Genomic DNA, 26823 nt, shown 5'->3' with positions numbered 1-26823 from the left:
CAAAATGAGAGAGCATAGGTTAAGATGGTTTGGTCATGTTCAACGTCGAGATGTTTATCACCCAATACGAAGAATAGCTGAAGTGCAGATTCCTGGAAGGAGTAGGAGAGGAAGACCAAAGAAGACCTGGTGGGAGATGATAAGGCAGGACATGTTGGTAAAGGGGATTAACATTGATATGACCCAAGATAGAATTGTGTGGAGAAATGCAATTAGGGAAGCCGACCCCGCATAGGGATGATAAGGCAAAGAGAGAATGATGATATACGACATTTGACAGAAGCTCGAAACAAATGACTGTGAATGAAAAGCCCTATTCTTGTATGAGCGTGAAGTTAGGCGTGTTGATGACAGTTGACCAGTTCCTGAACTAACTTGTTCCATGTCATCATAATAAAATACGCGGGAAATGTAGAAGCGTTGTCGTGGAAATTAAAATTAGAGCATTAGTAGTTGATTGATTTTTAATAGAAAATATAATCCTTCCCTGTAATATCGAAGTGAATATTTGTTCCAAAATGTCGAGGTAAGTAATTGTAAATAATTTGTATATTTAGTACAGCTCAACAATTTTTAGTTTGATGGCTACACAAGCTGAGAAAGTTACCATCGAAATTACTTTGGATAAAGCAAATGGGGATACTAAATGCAATGGTGTACAGTCTAAAGTATCAGAGCAGAATAAAAAGCACGAAGAATATCAATATTTAGACCATATTCACCATATAATAACGAACGGAAATAAAAGGGTAGATCGTACTGGTGTAGGCACCTATTCAATTTTCGGGGCTCAGATGAGATACAATCTACGGGATTCGTTCCCTCTTTTGACCACAAAAAGAGTATTTTGGCGGGGAGTCGTTGAGGAGTTACTGTGGTTTATAAAAGGAAGTACAAACGCCTTTGAATTGAGTGACAAAAATGTCCATATTTGGGATGCAAATAGCACAAGAGAATTTTTAGATAGTATAGGTCTTAAAGATAGGGAAGCTGGTGATTTAGGCCCAATATATGGATTCCAGTGGAGGCACTTTGGAGCAGACTATAAAGGAATGCATGAAAGTTATAAAAATCAAGGGATTGATCAATTGGCACATGTAATAAATACAATTAAAGAAAGACCTAATGACAGAAGAATTATCATGTGTGCTTGGAATCCAATTGATATTCCAGAAATGGCACTACCGCCATGTCACTGTTTGGTTCAATTCTTTGTGGCTAATGATGAACTGTCTTGCCAGCTGTATCAAAGATCTGCAGATATGGGGCTTGGAGTGCCATTTAATATTGCTAGTTACGCACTTCTAACATACATGATTGCCCATATTACTGACCTTAAAGTAAGTAGTTAAACAATGTTGATTTTCTTTAAAACATGTGATTCTTCTTATATCAGTCTGATATATTAATTTTTTAATAAATTGTAATATAAGAAGATACCCTTATTCCTCATGTCATCAAAGGCGGATCCAGAAGGGCGTGAAGTCATGCCACAGGGTCATAACCCCTCCCCAAACCAAAATAAATATCAATTCAATAATCCTAAAAAAAAGAAAAACCGAGAACAGACAAAAAAATTTAGGCTCATTAAAAAAATAATTGAAAACCCACTTATCCTATGGGTGGTAAGACTAAGTGACCTTGCATCAGATAAAAGTAATTCAATCATCCTCAATATCCATGACACCCCCCAAAAACATTTTTGAATCCGCCATTGTATGTCATACATACAGTCGGAAAAATAAAAGAATACCCATAAACGATTATATCAATCACTTATTTTGTATTTGCTATGTTTTTCTATAACAAACGTTTGTTATTTATAGAAAAAGACAGCAAATACAAAATAAGTTATTGATGTGATCGTTCATAGGCATTTTTTCATTTTTCCGACTGTAGTTATAGTCCAGAAAGCCGCTGCGCATCTGCTAGGAAAAATATTCCGATTCGTATTTTTTTTGCACAATCTTACTCAAAAAGGGCCCCTTTTAACAAATTTGCATGTTGCCAGGATCAAAAGTTGGTCAAAAATTTTTAAACGTTTTTTTTTGTTTATTTCCTAAAATTATTTTTTTTGCATGGAACAAAGTTTTTTTAGGTTTTTTGGATCATTCCAAACATAAAAGGTCTTTTGTGACTTTTCTCCAAAGTTGATAGTTTTTGACATATAAGTGATTAAAAATTGCCAAATCGGCCATTTTTAACTGTCAAAAACTATGTGAAAATCTTAAAATTTGAATGTTACCAAGGTAGGTAGATATTCTTTAAACATCGATTGATGAAATCCCGAAGAGTTTTTTGCAATACATTATTCAAAACTCCTTTGTTTTTAATTTCTAATCACGCGTGCGTGACACTATTTTCCACCATTGTATGTGTATACAATATGGTGCAAATGAAAGGAATAAATTCGTTATTTCGTAAACCGGCGACTTTAAGGAAAAAACCCGAAACAGGTCGATTTCTATTTTTAAGTTATGATATTGTGGCACATATGGTATACTAGTGACGTCATCCGTCTGGGCGTGATGACATAATCAATGATTTTTTTAATGAGAATAGGGGTCATGTGGTAGCTCATTTGAATGGATCTTCAATTCTCTATTCAGTAATGTAAACATTTACATAACTATTTATACTGGATGTCCAAAATATTTTTATTATATTAAATTATTTGACAAAAAAAGAAGTAGAAAGACACCCTGCATAAATAATTATATAAATGTTTATATTACTGTATAGAAAATTGAAGACCCTTTTAAATGAGCTAGCACACGACTCCTATTCTCATTAAAAAAAAACATCGATTACGTCAGTTCGATCATGCCTAGATGGATGACGTCACTAGTATACCATGTATGTCACAATATCATAACTTAAAAATAAAAATCGACCTGTTTCGGGATTTTTCCTTAAAGTCGCCGGTTTACGAAAAAACGAATTTATTTCTTTTATGTATTTGCACCATACTGTCGGTGGAAAATAGTGTCGCGCACGCTTGATTAGCAATTAAAAAACAAAGGAGTTTTGAGTATTGTATTGCAAAAAACTCTTCGGGATTTCATCAATCGATGTTTAAAAAATATCTACCTACCTTGGCAACATTAAAATTTTCAGTTTTCACATAGTTTTTGAGGGTTAAAAATGGCAGATTTCGCAATTTTTCAATTTTTAATCGCTTATATGTCAAAAACTAGCAAATTTAGAGAAATGTCACTCAAGACCTTTCTGTTTGGAATGATCCAAAAAAAACCTAAAAAAACTTTGTTCCATGCAGAAAAAATAATTTTCGGAAAAAAACAAAAAAAAAGTTTTTGTAAAAGGGGTCCTTTTTGAGTAAGATTGTGCAAAAAATCCGAATCGGAATATTTTTCCTAGCGGATGCGCAGTGGCTTTCTGGAGTATTACTATTGCAGTCTCATTATATTTACATGTATGGAATTAGGGGAACATGGAGGAATGGCATTCGCTTAACAAGAAAATTTTTAATTTATTTGGACAAACATACATACTTTATTCCAAATACTTTCACTACAAGTAACATAAAAAAAAAACATAAACCTTATTTTTTAACGAATGAAATGTATTAAGAAAAACATACTGAGCAACATTTGCCAGAAGTCTGGGGTAATACCGCTCAGTTACAATTTTATGACATATACATATTGTTATGCTTTACAAAAGTCACAAATATACATTTTTGTTTTTTCACAGCCGCTACACTCTTGATGAACCCATCTAGTGCAAATTCTGCACCTAATAACCACAGCTCACTATCTTTAAAAAGGTCATTGCATTCATTGAAAGCTGCTTCGTCAAATTCGTCATCATTGAAGAGTTCATTTTCATCTACACTTTCATTTGGAAGAGGCTTCCTTACATGTTCTTTGTATAGCTGGCATCTTTTTTGTGTTACATTTCACAACTCTTTTCAATTTCTTTATTGGAGCAGATTGTTTCGAAATTTTACTTATTTTTACTATTCTCTTTTTGTTCAAATATTTTCTTAAAGCGTGTTGAAGTCAGAATCTCTTAATGTTGTTTCCGTTTTGAAGTTTTTTCTGTGTATTTTATGGTCAGAGTATTGGCATTAATTCTGTAATAAAGGCAGAACCTCCTATTAATAGAAAATTAAGGGCGTTGGCGCAAAATTACGGACCAATGTGTTTTAAATGCATTCATTGTTTTTGAGTCCTGAGAAAACTAATATTTTTTTTAATTTAAACACAGAATGAAAGATTACATTATTACCAAGGGCCGAAAGTCCCTTAGAATAAACAAAAAGTTTCTTTTGAATGAGATATTGAAATTAAAAACCACACTAATTTTTTTCTCTTTTCTTCTTCACACCTGCACCTCATTAAAATAAATATTATAGAAGTTTTCAGGGACTTTTGGCCCTCGGTAATAATGTAATATTTCATTCTGCATTTAGATTTTTCAAAAATACTTATTAGTTTTCTCAAGAATAAAAAAAAATTAATGCATTTAAAAAGGACTGGACCGAAATTTTGCGCTTACACTCTTAGGCAACGGTAAATCCTGAAATGGTTCCAGAAAAAAATATACTTATGGACAATGTTCAATTTAAAACAGATCCCGCCTGGACTACTATGGCCTGTTTTTAAACCAGGAGGAGTAATTCAAATTTACCATGTTTTAATGCTCGTTTTTAATTGTTCCAACCTCAGGCAAGTTTACTCCACTGTTATGAAATTTTGACACTAATGACATTTCATAGGTTAATTAAGTTATATCAGCGATTTTTTGTGTTTTCTGCATTATTCCTTTAATTTTTAGATTTTTAGTCTACTTTTATATTGTGTATAAAAAAACAGTTGTTTTTAGAACTCTTCAGCGACATATTAGTATACTTGTACAATAAATATATTATACACGGCTCACTAAAATAATTAGTTACGCCCCTGTACTACTGATTACTTAAAATTCAAGTAGTATTTATGTAACCTTTCTGGAAACTCCAGGTTATTGTTGAGACTCGCATTTGAACCCCTCGCCGGGGCAGATCGTCAAAAGCTTCCTAACGAGAATCATCTCTAATCTATCGACGCTCCCGCTATTCGTAAAAAGGCCGCATTTTACCGGCTTTTTTTTGCTATCGTTTTATACCGCTCAGATAATTCAATCTGCTCAGTATTATCGACGATGATTTATTTAGCGTATTAGTGAGTGCCTTACAAATGAACCAAATGGATTATGGAATTCAATCAGAGCTCTGATGTGACACGTCATCAAGGAATAAAACTGTAAGTACTCTACATGTATGTGAACATAACTTATTAGTCGTGATACTGTATGCATTTTGAACCATATACCTCTCGTAGCAAATATTCTTTGTGCCATTTATGCAGATAATACTTTAAATTACATATGAAAAATCGTTATCTACTCTTAACCAGCTTACCTATGGGAATATACTCTATAACCGTACAATAAGTATAGGTTACTATTGTTAAGGATACTTTACGTATTGCCTAAACATTTCTGTTCCATCGAGCCGTATCATATTAATTATTTATTAATTAAATCCTCAAGGTCCTTCGTATTTGCATATTTTGATAATCTCTATTCTGAGAATAACGGTTTTTCATTTATAGTGTCTTTCTGTTGCATTTGGAAATTTCCAAGCCACGCCGCCCCGGCACAAAAATAAAATATTCCTCTCTTTCTGCACTCAAATTCTCAGTATTTAACCCAGCACGTCTCTACAATAGCTGGTAGGTTGTTAAGCCCGGTCTACACGTGCAATTTCAGAAACTACTTGCTTTGTTCAAATAAAGGAGTCGTTTTGTTTGTATGAAAAAATATTTGCATATATTACATTATTTTATTTTCGTAAATATATTTTTCTGTTTATAGTATACAAAAAGTGTACTCATTTCTTGGCTGATAGTACGGGTGTTATAATTTTAACATTGTTTGTTCAACCTTTTGATTTAAATTAAATTTATAATTTTGAATCCGATTAAGCCTGGTTCACAGGTTACAAAAATTATTAAAAATAATTTTGTTTTCTTGCATAAATTGTAAGTTTTTGCTACATTTAGCTTCGCTTAAGCTCATTTTACACTTCTAGAAAACTATAGAAAATAAATAATTGTTTTTTCCTTCAATTTAATTAATTTAAATACTTGTTAAGGGTGTCTCACACTTGCTGAAAAATACCCATTTTGGAAAATTGCATATATTTTGAAATTTTATAGTTTTGCATTTCATATACTAATCTGCGCTCATACAGGGTGATACTATTAAGCCAATCTCACACTATTAAACGTGTAATATATAATATATTGTACATATTCTCTCATTTTCGCATCGATTTATAGGTTTAGACATTTGCAAATAATCTATCTAATCTCACATTCTCGCAACATGGCTGACCGATCAAAATATAACCGACAGAGGCTCACCGCAAAACTTGATATAACCAAGTTGGCTGATTCGGTTCCCACAACTCTTAATTCTCTAAACAAATATAAAATTCGTGAAATAATTTCACAACTCAAACATTCTTACGGACTTTTCCGCGATGCTCAAAATGTGCTGGAGACGATCCCCGAGGAACCTACCCCCTCTACTGATTCCTCTGTGGTTTTTGATAAATATTTGGATACAATTTCTCTATTGGAAGAAAGGTTAGAGGTCATTGAAAGTTCTAATGTGACTGCTACCCCCTCCCTCCAATTTGACCCTAATTCTTCTCTAACCTCACAGTCTATGGCTAGGCAACGAACAGTAAACCTCCCTCGTATTCAGTTAAAACCATTTAGTGGCTTAGTTACTGAATACAATTCATTCATTGAGACCTTTGATACAATAATAGGATCTGATACTACATTAAGTGATCTGGAAAAACTCATTTACCTCAAAAGTTTTCTAACTTCCGAGCCTTTGACGCTTCTCGAGCATATCCCACTCACAGGTGACAATTACAAAATAGCCCGGGATAACCTGACACAAAGGTACGCCAACTCTAAATCGCTTATCAAAACTCTCATCTCTCAAATTCTTGATGCGCCTCCTATTTCTGGAAACGCAAATCACTCACAATTAAGAAATTTTCATACGGTCATGTCAAATAATTTCAAGGCCCTATTGAACTTGAATAGGCCCCCTTCAGATCTCTTGCATTTACTTCTCATACATATCGCTACTCAGAAACTCGACGCACCTACCATTAGGGCTCTTGAGTTCCAATCCGGTGGTAGCCAAGCTACCCCTGATTTTGTCCATTTTCTAGGGGAAATCGAGACACGCGTTGTTCATCTTGAGAATATTCAATCTCAATCAAAACCAAAATCGACTACTACTTCCAGACACTCTTTACACCTAGCCTCAGACACTTCTACCAGTAACCTTTCGCCTCGCTTAGGTCCTAAGAAATGTTCCTATTGCAACGACTCTCACTCGATCTACTCTTGTCCTCAGTTCAAGCAGTTGAATTCTAAAGAACGTTTTAGTTTTGTCAAACAAAATAAATTTTGTATTAATTGTCTTGGGTCTCACATGCTCGATCAGTGTAAATCCAAATTCTCTTGCATAGTTTGTAAATCTCGTCATCACACGTTGCTCCATTTCGACAAAACGGGTCATAGTAACCCTTCCGCGGCTGTTGGCCAACACAACTCAAATAATCATAATAAAACCGCTATCTCAAATAACTCCCATACACAGGGTAATTCACAACAGGGGCCCTCACATGTTAGAGCTCCTGAAACGGAAGTTAATCTTCAAAATTCGACTCCACATTCAATGGCTCTATCTGCAGCCTCGCTTGATAATCATTTGGTGTTATTAAGCACACTCCAGGTCTATCTTGTCGCTCCTAGCGGCAAGAGGGTCTTCGCAAAGGCACTTTTAGACTCGGCCTCACAGGTTTCATTTATTAGTGCTGACCTCGTAAAGGAACTGTCACTCACCACTAGAGATGGAAAATTACGGATCAATGGAATTAACTCCACCTCATCCTCGTCTCAATCTATTGTAGATACAACAATTTTCGCTGTCGCTAACGACGTTCCTTTTGACATCTCGTGCTCTGTACTCCCAAAGATAACAAATCCGCTTCCTCAAATTTCTATTTCGGCGAGCAAACTAAACATACCCTCAGAGATACCATTAGGTGATCCGATGTTCCATGTAACATCCCCAATTGGTATCCTGCTCGGTGCAGACCTGTATAACGATATCATTCAACCTGAAATAATTCGTTTGGGAAAAGGTCTTCCCGTTCTTCAACGCACTCTACTCGGGTACACGATATCAGGGTCAGTTCCAGACCTTGCTCTTAAGTCGAAAAATACTAAAAAGGCTTTGGAATTTTATTCAAACTCTCTCGTTACTTGTTGTTCTCATAACACTCCTTCCGCCGTAAATGAGCCGGTAGTGTCCAACGAGGAACTATCCGATCATTTACAAAAATTCTGGGAGCTGGAAGAAGCCGCTCCTCAGAACACCGATCTCATTAATGATCACCCCGCTGAAATTAATTTTGTAAAACATGTTAATGTTCTCCCCAATGGACGATATGAGTCCACACTCAATCTCAAACTCCCTATCGAAGATATAGACATGGGAAATTCGTTTCTCTCGGCAAAAAGACGTTTTCTCAGTCTCGAGAAACGTTTTCAACTCAACCCTGATTTATTGGAAAAATATCAGGACATTATATCGGAATATCTCAATAACGGACAAATAATTCAAGTGCCGTTAAAAATGCTAAATGACTCAGGTAAACCTAATTACTTTCTCCCTCACTTTCCCGTTTTCAAATCCAACTCTACTACTTCCACTCGTATAGTTTTCGATCCAAACAATAAATCGTCTACGGGAATCTCCCTCAGTGACGTCATAGACAAAGGTTATGTCGTCCAACATGAACTTTTTGACATTCTCGCTAAGTTTCGTCAGTTTAAATTCGCACTAGTAGGCGACATCAAGGCTATGTTCCTACAAATCGCCATTTGTCCCACTGAAACATTTCTGTTAAATTTTCTCTTTAGGGACAATATTCAGCAGCCTTTACGGTGCTATCAATTTCAAAGATTACCCTTCGGGCTCCCAAGTAGCCCATTTATCGCTCAAAGAGTTATCAAGCACATCGCTGACAACAACAAACATACCCACGAACTTGCTACTAGTGTTCTGCAAGAATCTATCTATATGGATGACCTGATCAGCGGTGCTGACAGTCTTCATGAATTAAGTTGTCTTTTCGAACAATTAACTTCTTTGCTAGAAACCCATGGTTTCCTCCTCCACAAGTGGAACTGCAGTTCTTCAGAATTTCTGTCTCAACACAATTTAAATCCCATCTCTGAAGTCAGTCTTAACTTCACGGGATCTGATAAAGTCTTAGGCATATTCTGGGATTCAGAACGCGACCACTTTTCGTTTAAAACTCCTATCTTCAAATTGGCTAATGTTGTTACTAAACGTACTATTCTCTCCTACATTGCTACTTTGTATGACCCGCTAGGATGGTTATCCCCTGTCCTTGTGAACGCTAAGCTCTTGATACAGGAAATATGGTCCCAGAAATTGGACTGGGATCAACCCATTGACTCACCCATCATTATGAAAAATTGGCAAAACCTCTTATCGACATTCAAAACTATAGAAGAGGTCAAGGTACCTCGATGCTTACTTTTACAAAAGAAAGTTGTTGATGTTCAATTAATTATTTTCACCGACGCATCGGAAAAAATATACAGCACTTGTGTGTATCTCAAAGCGACATACTCAGACTTTTCTGTATCGTCGCGGCTTATCGCTTCTAAAAACAAAATTTCTCCGCTAAAAAATAAACTCACCATCCCCAAATTGGAACTTTGTGGAATAGTGTTGGGAGTCACTCTGGCTCATAGACTTTTTCACATCTTCAAGAAAAATTTGAGTATATCTTCATCTCATCTCTTTGCTGACTCTACAATTGCCTTGTCTTGGATACTTTCTAAAAAACACATTTGGAACATTTTTGTACAAAACAGAATTCAAAAGGTCAATTCCTTGTTGGAAACTTTTCCTTGTGATTTCCATTTCGTCAGAAGTCACGAAAACATCGCTGACCCCGCTTCCAGAGGGATAAATGTCTTTGATAATCCCCAGACCACCGAAGACTGGTTATGCGGACCTAGCTTTATTAGAGACAATCCCATCGATTTTTCTCTTCATCAAATTCCTCATTTTCAGGATGATCTTCCTGAATTAAGGAAGTTAGTTGTCTCAAACATAGCAACAAATCACGAACTCAACGACACCTTTGAAAATCTATTCGCTAAATCTTCTTCTTTTCGTAAAATTCAAAGAATTGTCGCTTATCTTTTTAGATTCATCAGTAATATTAAAAAGAAAATAAATAACTCTCCACGAGATACGGATATATTGACGCCACCCGAAATGGAGATCGCTGATCACGCGATCATCAGGTATATCCAAAGTATCTACTTTAAAAAAGAGATTCTTGAATTGAAAAATGCTAAACTCGTGACCAATAAAGCCATTCGTAAACTCAACCCCTTCCTACAACATAATGATGGGCTGATTCGTGTGGGAGGACGTCTCCGACACGCCCCCATATCGTATAATCAAAAACACCCCATTCTACTTCCTTCTAAATGTCGAGTTGTAGAACTAATCTTGACTCAAGCTCATCATAAGTTATTACATTCAGGCGCGCAAACAGTACTTTCGTATGTCAAAATGAAGTACTGGCCAATTGACGGATTAAGACAGATTAAACGCTTAATTCGTAAGTGTGTAAACTGTTTCCGATTCATGACACCCAATTCTGTTCAACAGATGGCAGATATGCATCCCGATCGTGTACTCCCCACTAGACCCTTCCAAGTCGTCTCAGTGGACTATGGGGGGTTCTTCTTAATTAAGTCCTCACATTTGAGGAAGGCACCGCTTTACAAAGCATACGTAGCCTATTTCATTTGCATGAGCACTAAATGTGTTCATATCGAACTCGTCACAGGATTAAGCGCAGAAGCCTATATTCTTACTCTGAAAAGGTTTATTGCCAGAAGATCCACGCCCAGTATTATTTGGAGCGACAATGCCACAAATTTCCATGGGGCAAAAAATGAAATGCGCGAATTCTATGATTTTTTCTTAAATCAAAATAATTCGGAACAGATTAAGGAATTCTGTACTCAAAACTCCATAACTTTCAAGATGGGTGTTCCCCGCAACCCCCATCAATTCGGCCTCCATGAGGTAGGAATAAAGAGTGTGAAGTATCACCTCTATCGAATTATAGGAAATTCCCACTTCACCTTTGAAGTGTTTAACACAGTATTATGCCAAATCGAGGCTATTCTAAATTCGAGACCCATCACTAGGATGTCGTCTGACGCCAATGACTTCGCTTTCCTATCTCCAGCTCACTTCTTAGTTCAAAGAAGTTTAACCGCGCCCCCTGAACCAAGTGTTTCAGAGATACCTGAAAATAGGTTGAATCTTTTTCAGCGTATTAGTAAAATTCAACAGCAATTTTGGAAATTGTGGAAAAAAGACTATCTTTGCCTCCTGCAGCAAAGAAATAAATGGACCGACCCTACTGACCCTGTCAAGATCGGGGATTTGGTTCTGTTGAAGGAGGATGGTACTCCTCCACTCTTATGGCCAACTGCCAGGGTAATAGATGTATTGCCTGGTAAGGATGGTCTAGTTCGTACTGTCAAGATTCACACTACTCACGGTGATTTTCTTCGTGGTATTACGAAAATCGCTGTGATTCCCCTGGAAGATTAAAATCTATCCCTAGGGGGAAAACTTATCGTTTTCCTCCATTTTATCGTTGTTACCCCTTGTGTATATAAACTCTAATTTCTTCAAACATTTCTTATCGTTGTGCACATCTTTGCCAATCCCCTCTCTTCGAGGTGATATAGGCCATCTCTCTCGCCTGTCGCCCCCGGCAATATGTACAATAAATATATTATACACGGCTCACTAAAATAATTAGTTACGCCCCTGTACTACTGATTACTTAAAATTCAAGTAGTATTTATGTAACCTTTCTGGAAACTCCAGGTTATTGTTGAGACTCGCATTTGAACCCCTCGCCGGGGCAGATCGTCAAAAGCTTCCTAACGAGAATCATCTCTAATCTATCGACGCTCCCGCTATTCGTAAAAAGGCCGCATTTTACCGGCTTTTTTTTGCTATCGTTTTATACCGCTCAGATAATTCAATCTGCTCAGTATTATCGACGATGATTTATTTAGCGTATTAGTGAGTGCCTTACAAATGAACCAAATGGATTATGGAATTCAATCAGAGCTCTGATGTGACACGTCATCAAGGAATAAAACTGTAAGTACTCTACATGTATGTGAACATAACTTATTAGTCGTGATACTGTATGCATTTTGAACCATATACCTCTCGTAGCAAATATTCTTTGTGCCATTTATGCAGATAATACTTTAAATTACATATGAAAAATCGTTATCTACTCTTAACCAGCTTACCTATGGGAATATACTCTATAACCGTACAATAAGTATAGGTTACTATTGTTAAGGATACTTTACGTATTGCCTAAACAATACTATAATATGTATGATTTACTGTCGAAGGTCGACATGATTAACCAAAAAAGAAGATGTATTTGGTAATTTTTCTAGTGACTTTATTGGGTGTGAATCTGTCTTTTAAGCTTACTCCTCTTGGTTTAAAAACAAACCATAGTTGTGAAAAGGAATAAAATCTTACAGATTTTAAGAAAACTTTTTAATGCTTTATTCAGTTCATAAAGTACAGTAAAACCTCTGTTAACTGAAACAATTGGGGGGAGGCTGTTTCGGATAACAAGAATTTCGGTTAAAAATAACATTGTTTTTTGTATTCTTCTTGTACCAAATGACATAGTATTGTAGAGATATAGCTGCAAAACATTGTTGTCAAAGGAAAACACAAAAGAAAATAGATTTCTTTAAAAAAACACTCTTAAACATGTCCATTTTCCTTAATATTATTGCTTTTTTTTAATTTACTTTTTATTGACAAAATTATTGAAACTGACAGCCATTTCGGTTAAACGATGTTTCGGTTAAAAAGGTTTCGGTTAACGGAGGTTTTACTGTAGTTCAGTTACCCAGCAATTCACTACTAACTGTTTACCATTTTTTAGCCTGGTGATTTTGTCCACACATTAGGAGATAGCCATGTATACTTAAACCATGTAGAGGTCCTCAAAGAACAGCTCAAAAGAGAACCTAGGCCTTTTCCTAAACTGACCATTAAAAGGAAAGTAGAAAACATTGAAGATTTTACTGCTGATGATTTTGAGATAAAAGGTTATAACCCACATCCCAAACTGAATATGCCTATGGCTGTATAATTATTTTGTTGATATTTTTTTATTCTAAAGAATTGGTATATATTTTAGTTTTTACAATATAAAGTATTTTTTTTCATAAGATGTTTTATTTATAAAATTTTACCTTTATTTCATATTTACATTTTGTGGACAAGTTTTTGAAGTTATACTTCTTTGGGCGCGATGGGAGTGAAATTTAATATGCGCGAATTCATCAAAAACCTTGTTCCCGGTGCAGACGCATTATACCTTTGCTCTGATTGGGTGTTCAAATGACATGACAATAATAATTGTTCAATATGGAGGTTATGATAAACAAATATTGTATATTAGTTTATATTGTTGCGAGGACACAGACAAAAGCAAGTTTATAATTGTAGTAACTTTTTAAATAGTTTTTAAAAGCAACAGGTACGTACTTAATTGTAAATGTTTCAGTACTGTAATAAAAAATTACATAGGTACCTACCTATTTGGAAAATTGTATGTACCTACTAGTGGTATTGTTTTGATTTACATAATTTGATTATCAACAAAATTTCTACCACTCTTTATATAATATACCTACCTATTGTTTTCTTACTCTATGTTTTGTTGTATTTTAATATTTTAATTCTTTTTGTGAACACACACACACAAAAATCAAACTAATTTGATTAAATTCAGAACTGTCAAACAGTAAAACGTTCAGTTAGCCTACCTTTCCACATGACAAGTACGTGTAAGTGATCAAATCTGGTGATGGGTGTGTATAAGTGGATTTCAAGTCTATGCAGGCAGGTTCGAATCCCAATGGAAGTTTTTATTTTTTTTATTGTTTTTATACATTTTATGATTGTTAATATATTTGTTATATAATTTTTTTCAGAAAATGCGTATTTAGTTAAAATTTTTGTCAACAATTATTGTTCAGAAATCATTTCTCATTTCTTTGGTGCATTTTTCAATGTTTGTGTGTGTTTTATTCTTTTTTTTTTAATTTTTGGTAGGTATTGCTTTAATAAAAATGTTTGGAAAGTGGTATTAAAATTAGTTTAATATTTAAATAAAATATAAATAAACTGTTTAAAGTACATATATTAATTTCGTTGGAATCATTTAATAGAAGTATAACTTCTTACGTGCGTACAAAGTACACACACATTCTTTTTTTTTATTAAGAGAAGAATGTCGCATCAACCCAGAGGTCATTAGCGACTACATTTTAAGATATAGTCTTTTAGATTCTCTATCAGACACATTATCATCTATCATCTCAGATAAATTGTTGGGAAGGCGATAATGAGACTGTTGTTCATAATGTTGGCAGTCTATTAATATACAGTGAGCATGTAAAGGTTGGAATAAATCTCCAAATTTTCGTGAATGGGCGCTTGGAAATCGCGAAACAGGTCGATTTTTATTTTTTAATTATGACTTTTTGGTATATACATCTTACTAGTGATGTCATCCATCTGAGCGTGCTGACAATCAATGATTTTTTAAATGAGAGTAGAGGTCGTTCACGAAAAAATAAATTTATTTCAAGTTTTACGTTATGATGGTTAAAGAACTCTTTTTATTATTACAATAGTCTACAATTTAACACAAATGTGACTAAAGCTTCTTCAATATTCTTTTAAATCCAGGACTAGAAATTTGTCAAGAACTAAATGGCATACACAGTTTAAATAATTCAACAACTTATTGGTTAACATGATCAAGCTACATTTAAAGGTTTGCTGGTTTATTAAATCTACATCTTTTAAATGTAATGTTTATTTTTGGTAAGTTCTTGAACAATTTTCTCACGTATTTTTTTCTGATCTCGTTTTCCTTTTTTTATACCAGCAAAGGTTGCACACATTTTAAACTGGAAAACACACTCCAGCGCTATATAAGGATATTAAAATAAATAAAAAGGGGTTGTGAACTTATTAAATTATATGGAAACGGTTTTATAACATTTTATTTTATAAAGTATAAAAAAAGCAACGTGCATATCAAATAATTTTGAGAATAAATGTATAATAATCACATCCTTATCAATAAACAGGATAAAGCAGTTCTTAGCTCGGTGTTTTAACACCAATAAAATATATTTGCAACAAACAAAAAACTTGATTTTTTGTTACAATATTCGCCAGCTAAGAACCAACGGCCCCATGTAATATCTCCGAATGTTACCGAAAAGTGGTCAATGGATAAATATTTTTGAAAGTTAGTTAAAAAATGGGGATGTCTGGTTCTTTCTAATTAGCATGTATTCAGGCCCGCCGAGAGGGCGGTACAACAATTTATCGGGGCCCGGCGTCGACCAGACCAAAGACGTAATTTTTTCCGTTTTTTGTTCTTCACTTTATGTGCATAATTTACGTCAAATAAAGAAAAACGACGCAAGAAACCTGCAAAATTTTTTACGCGATTTAACCAAAAGATTTAATGCGGCAAATAAAATCCATTTGCGACTGATAATTCTGAGCCCTAGGCAATATTTCGCTGTGAAAAATATTTAATATTACAGTAATCCCTCGTTATCCGCGGACTCATCAACCGCGGATTCACTTATCCGCGGTTGTAATATCTGTTGAATCTTTAATGAGAATATTTTATTATTTTTATATATTTTTTAAAATTTGACCAGTCGCGTTAAATTACTCATGATACGCCTCTGGCGCTTGTTATTAGTAGTAAGACTATGGCAATTAGTTTATAATTCGGAAGGTTTAAAACGCCGTCTACACTCTCGCCGAAGTCAATCGAGGTTCAAGAAGTACGAGAGTGTAGATGGCCACCTTGTGCAATTTGCCTCGCTTCGTTCTACTTCCGTTCTCTGTCTGTCTCGAGTGTCCGAGTCAAAGGGATCTTTGTCGGTATCGCACCACTTGAATGTGTTCCTCGCGAAGTAGAACGAGTGTGTAGTGAGGTACTTCGGACAACTTTGGCGAAGTAACTTCGCCGAGAGTGTGGTGCGCGCATATAAAATACCGGCGAATTAGACGCTGATCTCAGCGTCTTTATTTTTATTGATATGATAATACTATTTCACAGATATGCAATTTCATCATATTTCTTTCTATGTACATACAAATATATGTACATACGTATCCAAATTGGGATTATGTCACATTCTTATTTGGATCGTGGATCCCTCGCCAACCACGGTTTCACCAACCACACCTTTCTCTTCGGAACGTAACCCCCGCGGTTGAAGAGGGATTACTGTATCATAGATTGTATAATACCCAATTTAACCAAAAGATTTAATGCGGCAAATGAAATCCATTCGTTATTTAACATTTTATGGACATTCCGAAATGAAGATGACGACAATATTAAGAAAAAAATTGTGCGAATATACACTGCGCGTCATAGAAAACGGGCACCCTAAAAAATGGGTCATTTTTGATGTCACGTATCTTCTTAACCTGTTTTCCGATTTAAGTGATTTTTTGAATGTGTTATAGCCTTATTCTTTGTCAATATTCCTGTAATAATATTTTTGCTAAACAGGTAAATTTTCATTGTATACAGGCTGTACGAATCAAATTGTGTTTTTTTCTCAAAGTTCGCAACACCCTGTGGAATATTCTAGCCTTTATAAAATACTGAAATTAAATCCCGACTATAGCCTCAGGTTTTCTGAACATTCTGTTTTTTGATTCATTCTCTTATGTTGGATAATACAAAAGTTATGTACTTTAACAACTAGTCATGTTCTTCATCAGTATAGGTTGTTTGTAAATAAGTGCGACAAACTTTAAGGGGCAATTCTGCATGAAAAAATAATGACCGTTTGCTTTATAAACTTATGTCCGCAAATGCTTCGTTTACGAGATACGGGATGTTGAATTTTTTTTTACAAACTGACGATTTATTTTATTGCCCTAAAACCGGTCGAGACATGCAAATGGAATTTGGTAGGTTCTAAGAGATAGTTATTGCGAATTTTTTGACTTGCAATCAAGAATTTTATATTCACTATTGGCGTGCATACGGGTGATATGACCGATCATATTACCCGTATGAACGCCAATGGTGAATATAAAATTCTTAATTGTAGGTCAAAAAATGTGCAATACCTACGTCTTAAAACCCACCAAATTTCATTTGCATATCTCAACCGGTTTTAAAGCAATAAATAAATCGTCAGTTTGTAAGAAAAAATTCAACATCCCGTATGTCACAAACGAAGCATTTGCGGACATACGATTATAAAGCAAACTCTCATTATTATTTAATGCAGAATTACCCCTTAAAGTTTGTCGCACTTGTTTAGAAACACCCTGTACTGAAAAAGAACATGGCTAATTGTTAAGTACCTAACTTTTGTATTATCCAACATAAGCAAATGAATCAAAAAACAGAATATTGAGAATACCTGAGGCTATAGTTGGGTTTTAATTTCAGTATTTTATAAATGCTAGGATATTCCACAGGGTGTTCTAAACTTTGAGAAAAAAACACAGTTTGATTCGTACACCCGCTCTACAATGAAAATTTACATGTTTAGCAAAAATATTATTAGGGGATATTGACAAAGAATAAAGCTATAAGATATTCAAAAAATCACTTAAATCGGACAACAGGTTTAGGAGATACGCAACCTCAAAAATTACCCATTTTTTAGGGTGCCCGTTTTCTATGACGCGCAGTTTATATTGTGCGAATTTTATAAGGGAGACATCAGTGAAGAATTGATAGATGAAATTTTTTATTTGAGAGCGATATACAAGGATAATATTCACACCGAAAGGTAGACGAGTTCTGGATTAAGTAAGTAGGTATACGTGAATATCAACTTTCTCTAAGAGATTTCTTTTATTTTATTTTCATCTTTGCCAATCAGAAACTCGAAAAGCACCTGTATTATAAATATTTTCACTATTATACAGGGTGTCCCGAAAAGATTGGTCATAAATTATACCACATATTCTGGGGTCAAAAATAGGTTGATTGAACCTCACTTACCTATATACAATAGTGCACACAAAAAAAGTTACAGCCCTTTGAAGTTACAAAATGAAAATCGATTTTTTTTCATATATCGAAAACTCTCAGAGATTTTTTATTGAAAATTGACATGTGGCATTTTTACGACAGCAGTATCTTAAAAAAAAAATTAAGTAAAATTTGTGCACCCCATACAAATTTTATGGGGGTTTTGTTCCCTTAAACCCCCCCAAACTTTTGTGTACGTTCCAATTAAATTATTATTGTGGCACTATTAGTTAAACAAATTATTTTTAAAACTATTTTGCCTCTTAGTACTTTTTCGATAAGCCAGTGTTTATCGAGATATTTTGAATATTTGTCGAATCCACCACATATTTGTATATGGTTAAATACGGTTATAGAGACCTGTTAATAATCTGAAAATTTATTTATAATTTACATTTTTAGGTATATTTTGAAAAAGAAGCTACATCTCGATAAAAGGTGACTTATGAACAAAAGATTCAGAGACAAAAGTTTTAAAAACACTGTGTTTAACTAATGGTACCACAATAATAGTTTAATTGGAACGTACACAAACATTAGGGGGGTTTAAAGGAACAAAACCCCCATAAAATTTTTACGTAAATATATTGAAAAAGAAGCCGCATCTCATTAAAAACTGGCTTATCGAAAAAATACTAAGAGGCAAAAAAGTTTTAAAAACGTTGTGTTTAACTAATGGTACCACAATAATGAATTAATTGGAACGTACACAAAAGTTTGGGGGGGTTTAAGGGAACCAAATCCCCATAAATTTTTTATGGGGTGGACAAATTTCACTATAATTTTGTTTTAAGATGTTCCTGACATAAGAATTATACATGTGCATTTTCAATAAAAAATCTCCAATAGTTTTCGATATATTGAAAAAAATCGATTTTCATTTTGTAACTTCAAAGGGCTGTAACTTTTTTTGTGAGCACATTTGTACTAAGGTAAGTTAGGTTCAGTCGAACTATTTTTGACCCCAGAATGTGTGGTATAATTTATGACCATTAGTTTCGGGACACCCTGTATATACGGTATGTGGTAAAATAAACAGTACTGAAATACGAATGTTTCAAATTTGTATGTGTTATGTGCCGTGCGCCGAAACATCCGAGTGGTTTCCGAACGTCGGTATAACGTATATAATGAATATCTTGTTAATGTTAGGTGCTCCAGGATGGTTTTCAGTTTTGCAGAAAACAATTTTATCGTGGAGTATTATTTTCGGTGATACGGAAACGTTTGAGAAAACGGTCCAAGCTTAAACAACAATGGTTTCAGCAGGAGAGGGCAACCTGTCACACGGCCAGGAAGTCCCTTCTAATACTGCACATTCATTTTGGGAGATCGCCACTCACCAGACCTAACGCCACCTGAAGCGTACATATCGGGAATATTGAAGGAGGCAGACCGATCCACCGTCTGACATTCCGAAGAGGGCATCTTTAAACATCTGTTTTATCGGGAACGTCGTCGTGAATAATGTTTGCAAAGCTATAAAATATTATGTATACTAAATATACAGGGTGAGTCACCTCTAACGGGAAGATTACAGCGAAATGGTAAAAGATTTGAAAAAAAATTTAAATTAGTAGTTTGTAAGTTGATAAAATCTAGATTTTAAAACTATTTTGAAATATACAGGGTGTCCCAATAAATGGCGACATATCAAAGTTATATTTTTTCTTATGGAACACCCTGTATTTTATTGCATTTTTTAATTTTCCGCAAAAAAGAAGGTACAGTTTCATAAGACTTCCCTATACCTATGTACAGAGTGTTCTGAGTTATGGTGACTTTTCTTAAAATGTAAAGTTTTAAAAGAAGTCTTATTCTCAAGGTATTTAAGAAATTATGAAAAAAATACTTTTACATCTAAATAGTTGGATATTGGTTGAATGTATTCCATGATTAATTATTACACAATTATTTACACGGTGTCCAAATTTATAGTTTCATTATTGGATTATTCAATGTGTCATATGATGCTTATTTTAAATGGAACACCATGTATATTAATACACCATTATACTAAACGGAGTCACCTCTTTCGAATGGTATATGGATGTCCTATACCTAGGTCTAATAGTTTTTGTGTAATTTACAATTATTTAAATTCTTAATCTGTAAATCGAGTTTAAAACAAAAGATGTATCTCATTGTATGACATCGTCATTTTATGACAGTACGGTCTGGTAATTATCAAAAATATAAACATCCGTGTATGATATTCAAATTTAATTGTTCCTAAAAATGAATAATCACGTTATCTACGAAAGAGTAGACATGGTAGTACGTTGCATTGGGGAGTGTTTGCAAAATTGTATCTTACCTTCTTAAGTTTACGCTCAGAAGTATCCTGATAGAAGACATCCAAAAGATTTTTGAGAGATTTCAATAGATTCCGTGCTACTGGTAATGTTGCATACGGAAAGTTAAATAAAAATAAACCAGTTATTTGTGATGACGTCAGCGGAGCCTGATGTCCTGCTTTCTGTTACGGAAAACCCAAATACTAGTAAAGAAAAAATTTCGGGTAAATTGTAAATCAGTCAAACGACTGTTAGAATCCTTAAGAGAAACCACTATTATCCGTATAAAACTCAACTACACCAGTATTATGATAAATATTTAACTTATCGTTTATGGACTTTAGACTTTATAGAAGATCCTGATTTTTTTAATATATTGTATACATACCAATATACCTACTTTTCATAATAATGGTCTAGTAAATAGACATAATTTACATTTCATTATGATACAGTAAACAAACATTTATTTCGTACTGTTTAAAAATCGAGAGTGACTATAAATATTATTTTTAAAATCAATTTACCGTTTAAGAAAATTGTAAATTACGCAAAAACTATGACTCCTAGTTATAGAACATCTCTATACCATTCGAAAGAGGAACCTGTGTTTAGTATAATAATTTATTAATATATTCTCCTTTTCATGAACATTTTTCAGTGCGTCACAAATTATAGAAAAAAAGGTAAGTCCGTGATAATACACATTTATGACATTTATTCTAACGTGACATTTTAGTTAAATCTGACAGCTGTCAAATTTTATTTTCAATTTGGAATAAAACCAAATCAATTGTGTCTATTGCATTTATAAAATGGTATTTTCTTTCATTTGTATAGTCTTATAAATTGTACAGATTATATTGATAATAGTATTATTTTATTTAATAAATAATTCTTTTTTGATTATGGCGCCATCTATCGACAACTAGAATAATCACCAAACTAGAATAATTACCAAAGTATTCACAGACGTGCCTTTTTTTCTGTCACATACAATTTAATGCGTTAGAGAGAAATCGAAAAACTGTGACTCACTGAAAGATGATCATGAGAAAAAGAATACATGATGTTCTATTTAAAATAAGTATCATATGACACATTAAATAATCCAATAATGAAACTGTAAATTTTGAACAGCCTGTAAATAAATGTGGAATAATCAATCATGGAATACATTAATTATAAAATATTTACCAGACCGTACTGTCATAACGTGACAATGTCATACAATGCCATTAATTAACTACATCTTTTATTTTAAAATCGATTTACAGATTAAGAATTTAAATAATTGTAAATTACGCAAAAACTATGAGACCTAGGTATAGGACATCCATATACAATTCGAAAGAGGTAAAATTGTTTAGTATAATTATTTATTAATATACATGGTGTTCTATTTAAAATAAGCATCATATGACACATTGAATAATCCAATAATGAAACTGTAAATGTTGAACACCCTGTAAATAATTGTGTAATAATTAATCATGGAATACATTCAACCAATATCCAACTATTTAGATGTAAAAGTATTTTTTTCATAATTTCTTAAATAACTTGAAAATAAGCCTTCTTTTAAAACTTTACATTTTAAGAAAAGTCACCATAACTCAGAACACTCTGTACATAGGTATAGGGAAGTCTTATGACACTATACCTTCTTTTTTGCGGACAATTAAAAAATGCAATAAAATACGGGGTGTTCCATAAGATAAAGTATAACTTTGATACGCAGTCATTTATTGGGACACCCTGTATATTTCAAAATAATTTTAAAATATAGATTTTATCAACTTACAAACCACTAATTTAAAAATTTTTTCAAATCTTTTACCATTTCACCTTTTCGCTATAATCTTTCGTATATACAAAATTTAAAAAAATTTATATTTGAAATATTTCTTCTTATTTATTGTTAATTTTATTTCTATGAAAATTAAACAATTTTTGTCGCTCTTCGCTTTTTGCCGGAGACCGCTCATCCTTCAGCGGACCTGCATGTATTAATGTATACCGATACAATAGTTTATTTATAAACTATACTTTTATTCCCAAATATTTGATATTTGTAAATGCAACAAGTAAAATATATTTTAACAATGTAATAAAAATTTAGTGATGCAATAAAAATATTAGTAAAAACAATTTTATAAAATATGTAAAGCTTCTCCTAGAGGAGCCACTATTAACATCCATATATTACACAATATTTGGCATTGTTCAATATTATGAACCGTCTGGTGATCATATCCATCGTGTCTATAAACAAATAGTTTTGATATTGTGCAACCTACGTTGCACAGTGTTGGCTTTACCAGGTGATGACTAATTCACAAAATTTACCAACATTGTCGATTGTCAAATGCAATCTTTAAAAGCATGTCACATTACAGTACTTGTTTCAATTTATTATTCTACACTAAATGAAAACAGAGGCTTCCACTTGACTGAATTATGATTTTTGTGCACGAGTCTCCTTCCCTGATGTTGGTTTACACAACTGGGTTGAGTATTTGAATTAGAATAATGTGATCAATAATCGATTCTTTTCGTGAAGAAACTATGCTACTAGGCCAGGAAGCAACTGCGCATACGCCAGGAAAAATATTCAGATTCGGTTTTTTTGCAGAATCTTACTCAAAAAGGACCCCTTTTAACAAATTTGCATGTTACCAGGTCCAAAAGTGCGTCAAAAATTATTTAAACAATTTTTTAAACAAATTGCAAAAATCGGTCTTTTCGCCCCACAGTTTTTTTGGGTTGTGGATCATTCTAAACAAAAAAAGGTCTCTACTAACTTTCCTCTAATTCCAAGTTATAAACGATTTAATTTATGAAAAAACGCAAAAATGTTTATTTTTACCTCCAAAAAACATTATGAGAAAAGGAAAATGTTGATGTTGCCAAAGGTAACAAAATATGTATTCTTAGAATATCCATTAACAAAATCCTGAAGACTTTTAGTTCATAATATTAATTTAAACCTCAGTTTTTTAATTTATAATCAAGCGCGTGTTCAATGATTACTCGCTGCCGCGCGCGGTGTTCTTTATATACCGCATCTCTCTCACACTCATGCTGAGTATATGTATAGTCGGTTCGCTAAACTCGGACACAACTGGCTAGTGATTTTAGTAGGTGATTTTTTTGTTTTTTGCCAAAATTGCAAACTAGTAATTATTAACTATTTAGTAATTATTTTTTGCCAATTTTACCAAAATTGGTAAAATGACTTACTAAAATCACTAGCCAGTTGTGTCTGAGTTTAGGGAACCGACTATACCTTGCTGGCGCTTATATTTAAAAGGTAACTACATTTTATTCTTGCTTCAGGTATCTGGATCTAAAAAGTAGATATTAATTTCTTTAATCTTTTATTTTGTCGTGTAAAAATTAAAACTATTATTTTTATTGCAGTCAAACGTACAATTTTTATATATCACGAAAGTATATAAGAACTAAAATCATTAACATAATTCTTTTAAAGAAGTATATATTAATATAAATTAAATTTTTGTATATAAATATTTTTTATTAATCTTGCAATATTTGGAAGAATATTTATATTTGCAAAATAGAAATGAATACTTTTTAGATTTAGATACCTAAAGCCAGGGCCGGCGATAACGGGCCTGCAAGGGATGCAATGCAGGCGGGCGCCCCTGTTTGGGGGGCGTCAATATGAGCGTCTTTTTCTGCTGGTGTTACACAAAATCATAGAAAAATTAATTTTTTAAATATGGTTTAAATTCCAGTCATAATTCGCTAATCTGTGTTTGGTATTTTTACATAACAAACATAAGTTTGGGAGTGTGACGTAGTGTTTCGCGCAGGTAAACGGGTTGTTTCTACCAATGGCGGAAGAAAATTTAAAATAATTTTTAATACGCATAAATCAATTAAAGTGAGTAATTACCAAACTGGCCGTTTCCATGATAACATTATCATAACAAATCATATTCCCAAACTTAAGTTTGTTGCAGCTATGAGATGCCAGTAAAACAGAATAATAATGACAATAATGATATAATACGCTTTATTTCTTACACTGATGGCATTGTGAAGATCAACGAAAATTTCTTAGGATTTATTGAAATTGATGATTCAATGGCCGCGGTTGATACGAAAAAATATCAGAAATATTGGAGGAATGGAATATTTCCATTGACGATATGCGTGCTCAAAGATATAAGATTGGAGCAAATATGAGGAGGAAAAATGGGCTACAAAATTTAATTTTAACACAAAATCCTCTGACTTTGTTTGTTCCATGTACTGCCCCATATACATGTTCCATTATATATACATAACTTTTTTTATCGTCCCCAAAACGTTGGAATATTTTATTACAAGTTATATCAAATTTAATTCTAAAGTATATAATCGTCAGATATGCGCTGGGAAAGTAGTATATGTCTTAAAGTTAAAGATTTTAAATTTATTTGCAGTTTAATAATTTGGTAACATTTACTCAATAGAATTAATCCAATAGTAAAGCTATTCAAGAGGAAAATATAAATATTTCGTTACTTATGAAATCTATCGAGAATTTAAATTATGTTTCTGAATATCGACACGATAAAAATTATAACAAAATTTTGGAGACTACAAAACAATTAAATGAAAATGTAGGTATATGGAGAAACAGAATTCAAAGCTATATTAGAAGTTCGACAGTTAAAAAAGAAGCGTTTATGAACAACCAGATGAACAACGTAAAATGGCCGAAGAGAGGGTTTTTATACCCTAATTTTTTGTTTTTTATAACCTTATAGATACTCCTTTATGGTCATTAAACGAACTTTTTGACTTGTTAGAAAATCACTTTAATACGTAGCTTTAGGTTTTTATACAATCTGTTTGAGATAAATAACAAAGATTTAAGAAAACACTGACAATTTACAAGTACGTTTGACACACGGTGACAATAAAGGTGTTAACTTCATAGAATTTTTGGAGGAAACATTGATATACAGATATTTTTAGTACAAGTGCAAGACAATACCAGTAAATCCATTAAAAATTTATAATCTCAAATCCATTATCTTTTTTAAATTTTGCAATGCACTAGAATTATTTTATTCACGGCTCCAGTAAGCGTAGTGAGTGGCGAACACTCATTTTCAAAATCCTATGGATAATTTTGTAGAAATTTAAATAAGGAAAATAATATTTTTTAAGATATTTACATCTTAATTACATTTTGTACCATTGCCAGAAGATAAAATATCTAAATATAGGTAGGTACCTAATTAAACCGAAGAGCGCCTCAGCTAGTTTTGCAGGCGGGCGCCTTATACCTTAGCGCCGGCACTGCCTAAAGCAAGAATAAAATGTACTTACCTTTTAAATATAAGCGCTAGCAAGGCATGTATACTCAGCATGAGTGTGAGAGAGATGCGGTATATTATGTATATAGGAACACCGCGCGCGGCAGCGGGTAATCATGAACACGCGCCTGATTAAAAATTAAAAAACTAAGGTTTAAATTAATATTATGAAGTAAACTGCTTCAGGATTTTGTTAATGGATATTCGATGAATATTTGTGATCTTTAGAAACATCAAAATTTTCCTTTTTTTTTTCATATTATTTTAAGGAGTTGAAAATGGCAATTTTTGCGATTTTTCATAAATTAAATCGTGTATAACTCGAAAACGGCTCATCTTAGAGAAAAGTTAGCACATACCTTTTTTGTTTAAAATGAACCAAAACCCCCAAAAAACTTGGTCCGGTGCGAAAAAAACGACTTTTGCAATTTGTTTAAACAATTTTTGGCGCAATTTTGGACAGGGCAACATGCAAATTTGTTAAAAGGGGTCCTTCTTGAATAAGATTGTGCAAAAAACCGAATCAGGATATTTTTCCTAGCGAATGCGCAGTGGCTTCCTGGACTACACCTAGTTGTGTAAGAAAACGAGATGAAACCACACATGATTCTCCCAAAAAGGGCACAGCCACAAACCCAGAAAGGGATTAGTTCATAAATTAGCCTTCGTTCCCTTATAAAATGTATAATACTAACGCAATAACCATAGCCATACAATATGATTCCTTATTCCACATATTGATTGCAGAAAATTAGGTCATAAAGTAAACATATTGTACACTATGTAATACCATTAAGTCAGTTGATGAGCACAATTATTGTGCAATAATTGACCACAAAAGTATCAATGATTGTGC

The 26823-nt window shown here is 33.4% G+C and overlaps 1 protein-coding gene across 1 annotated transcript; it reads left to right on the top strand.

The window, feature by feature from the left end:
- Positions 1-360: 360 nt before the first annotated feature.
- On the top strand, positions 361-13448 carry LOC114334462 (thymidylate synthase). The gene is made up of 3 exons (XM_028284501.2): positions 361-526; positions 578-1340; positions 13166-13448. Exons 1-3 carry the CDS (start codon positions 519-521, stop codon positions 13373-13375), a joined length of 981 nt encoding a protein of 326 aa, XP_028140302.1. The 5' UTR covers positions 361-518; the 3' UTR covers positions 13376-13448.
- The last annotated feature ends 13375 nt before the right edge of the window (positions 13449-26823 follow it).

The sequence above is a fragment of the Diabrotica virgifera genome, chromosome 3 (assembly GCF_917563875.1).
Source record: "Diabrotica virgifera virgifera chromosome 3, PGI_DIABVI_V3a".
Taxonomy (NCBI): domain Eukaryota; kingdom Metazoa; phylum Arthropoda; class Insecta; order Coleoptera; family Chrysomelidae; genus Diabrotica; species Diabrotica virgifera.
The sequence above is the reverse complement of the archived record's forward strand: the minus strand, read 5'-3'. Positions and strand labels throughout refer to the sequence as shown.

What these genes read in the sequence shown, in the direction of transcription:
- LOC114334462 (XM_028284501.2), top strand. An exon ending in CCCATATTACTGACCTTAAA is followed by an intron (nt 1,341 to 13,165) that starts GTAAGTAGTTAA and finishes ACCATTTTTTAG; the next exon opens with CCTGGTGATTTTGTCCACAC.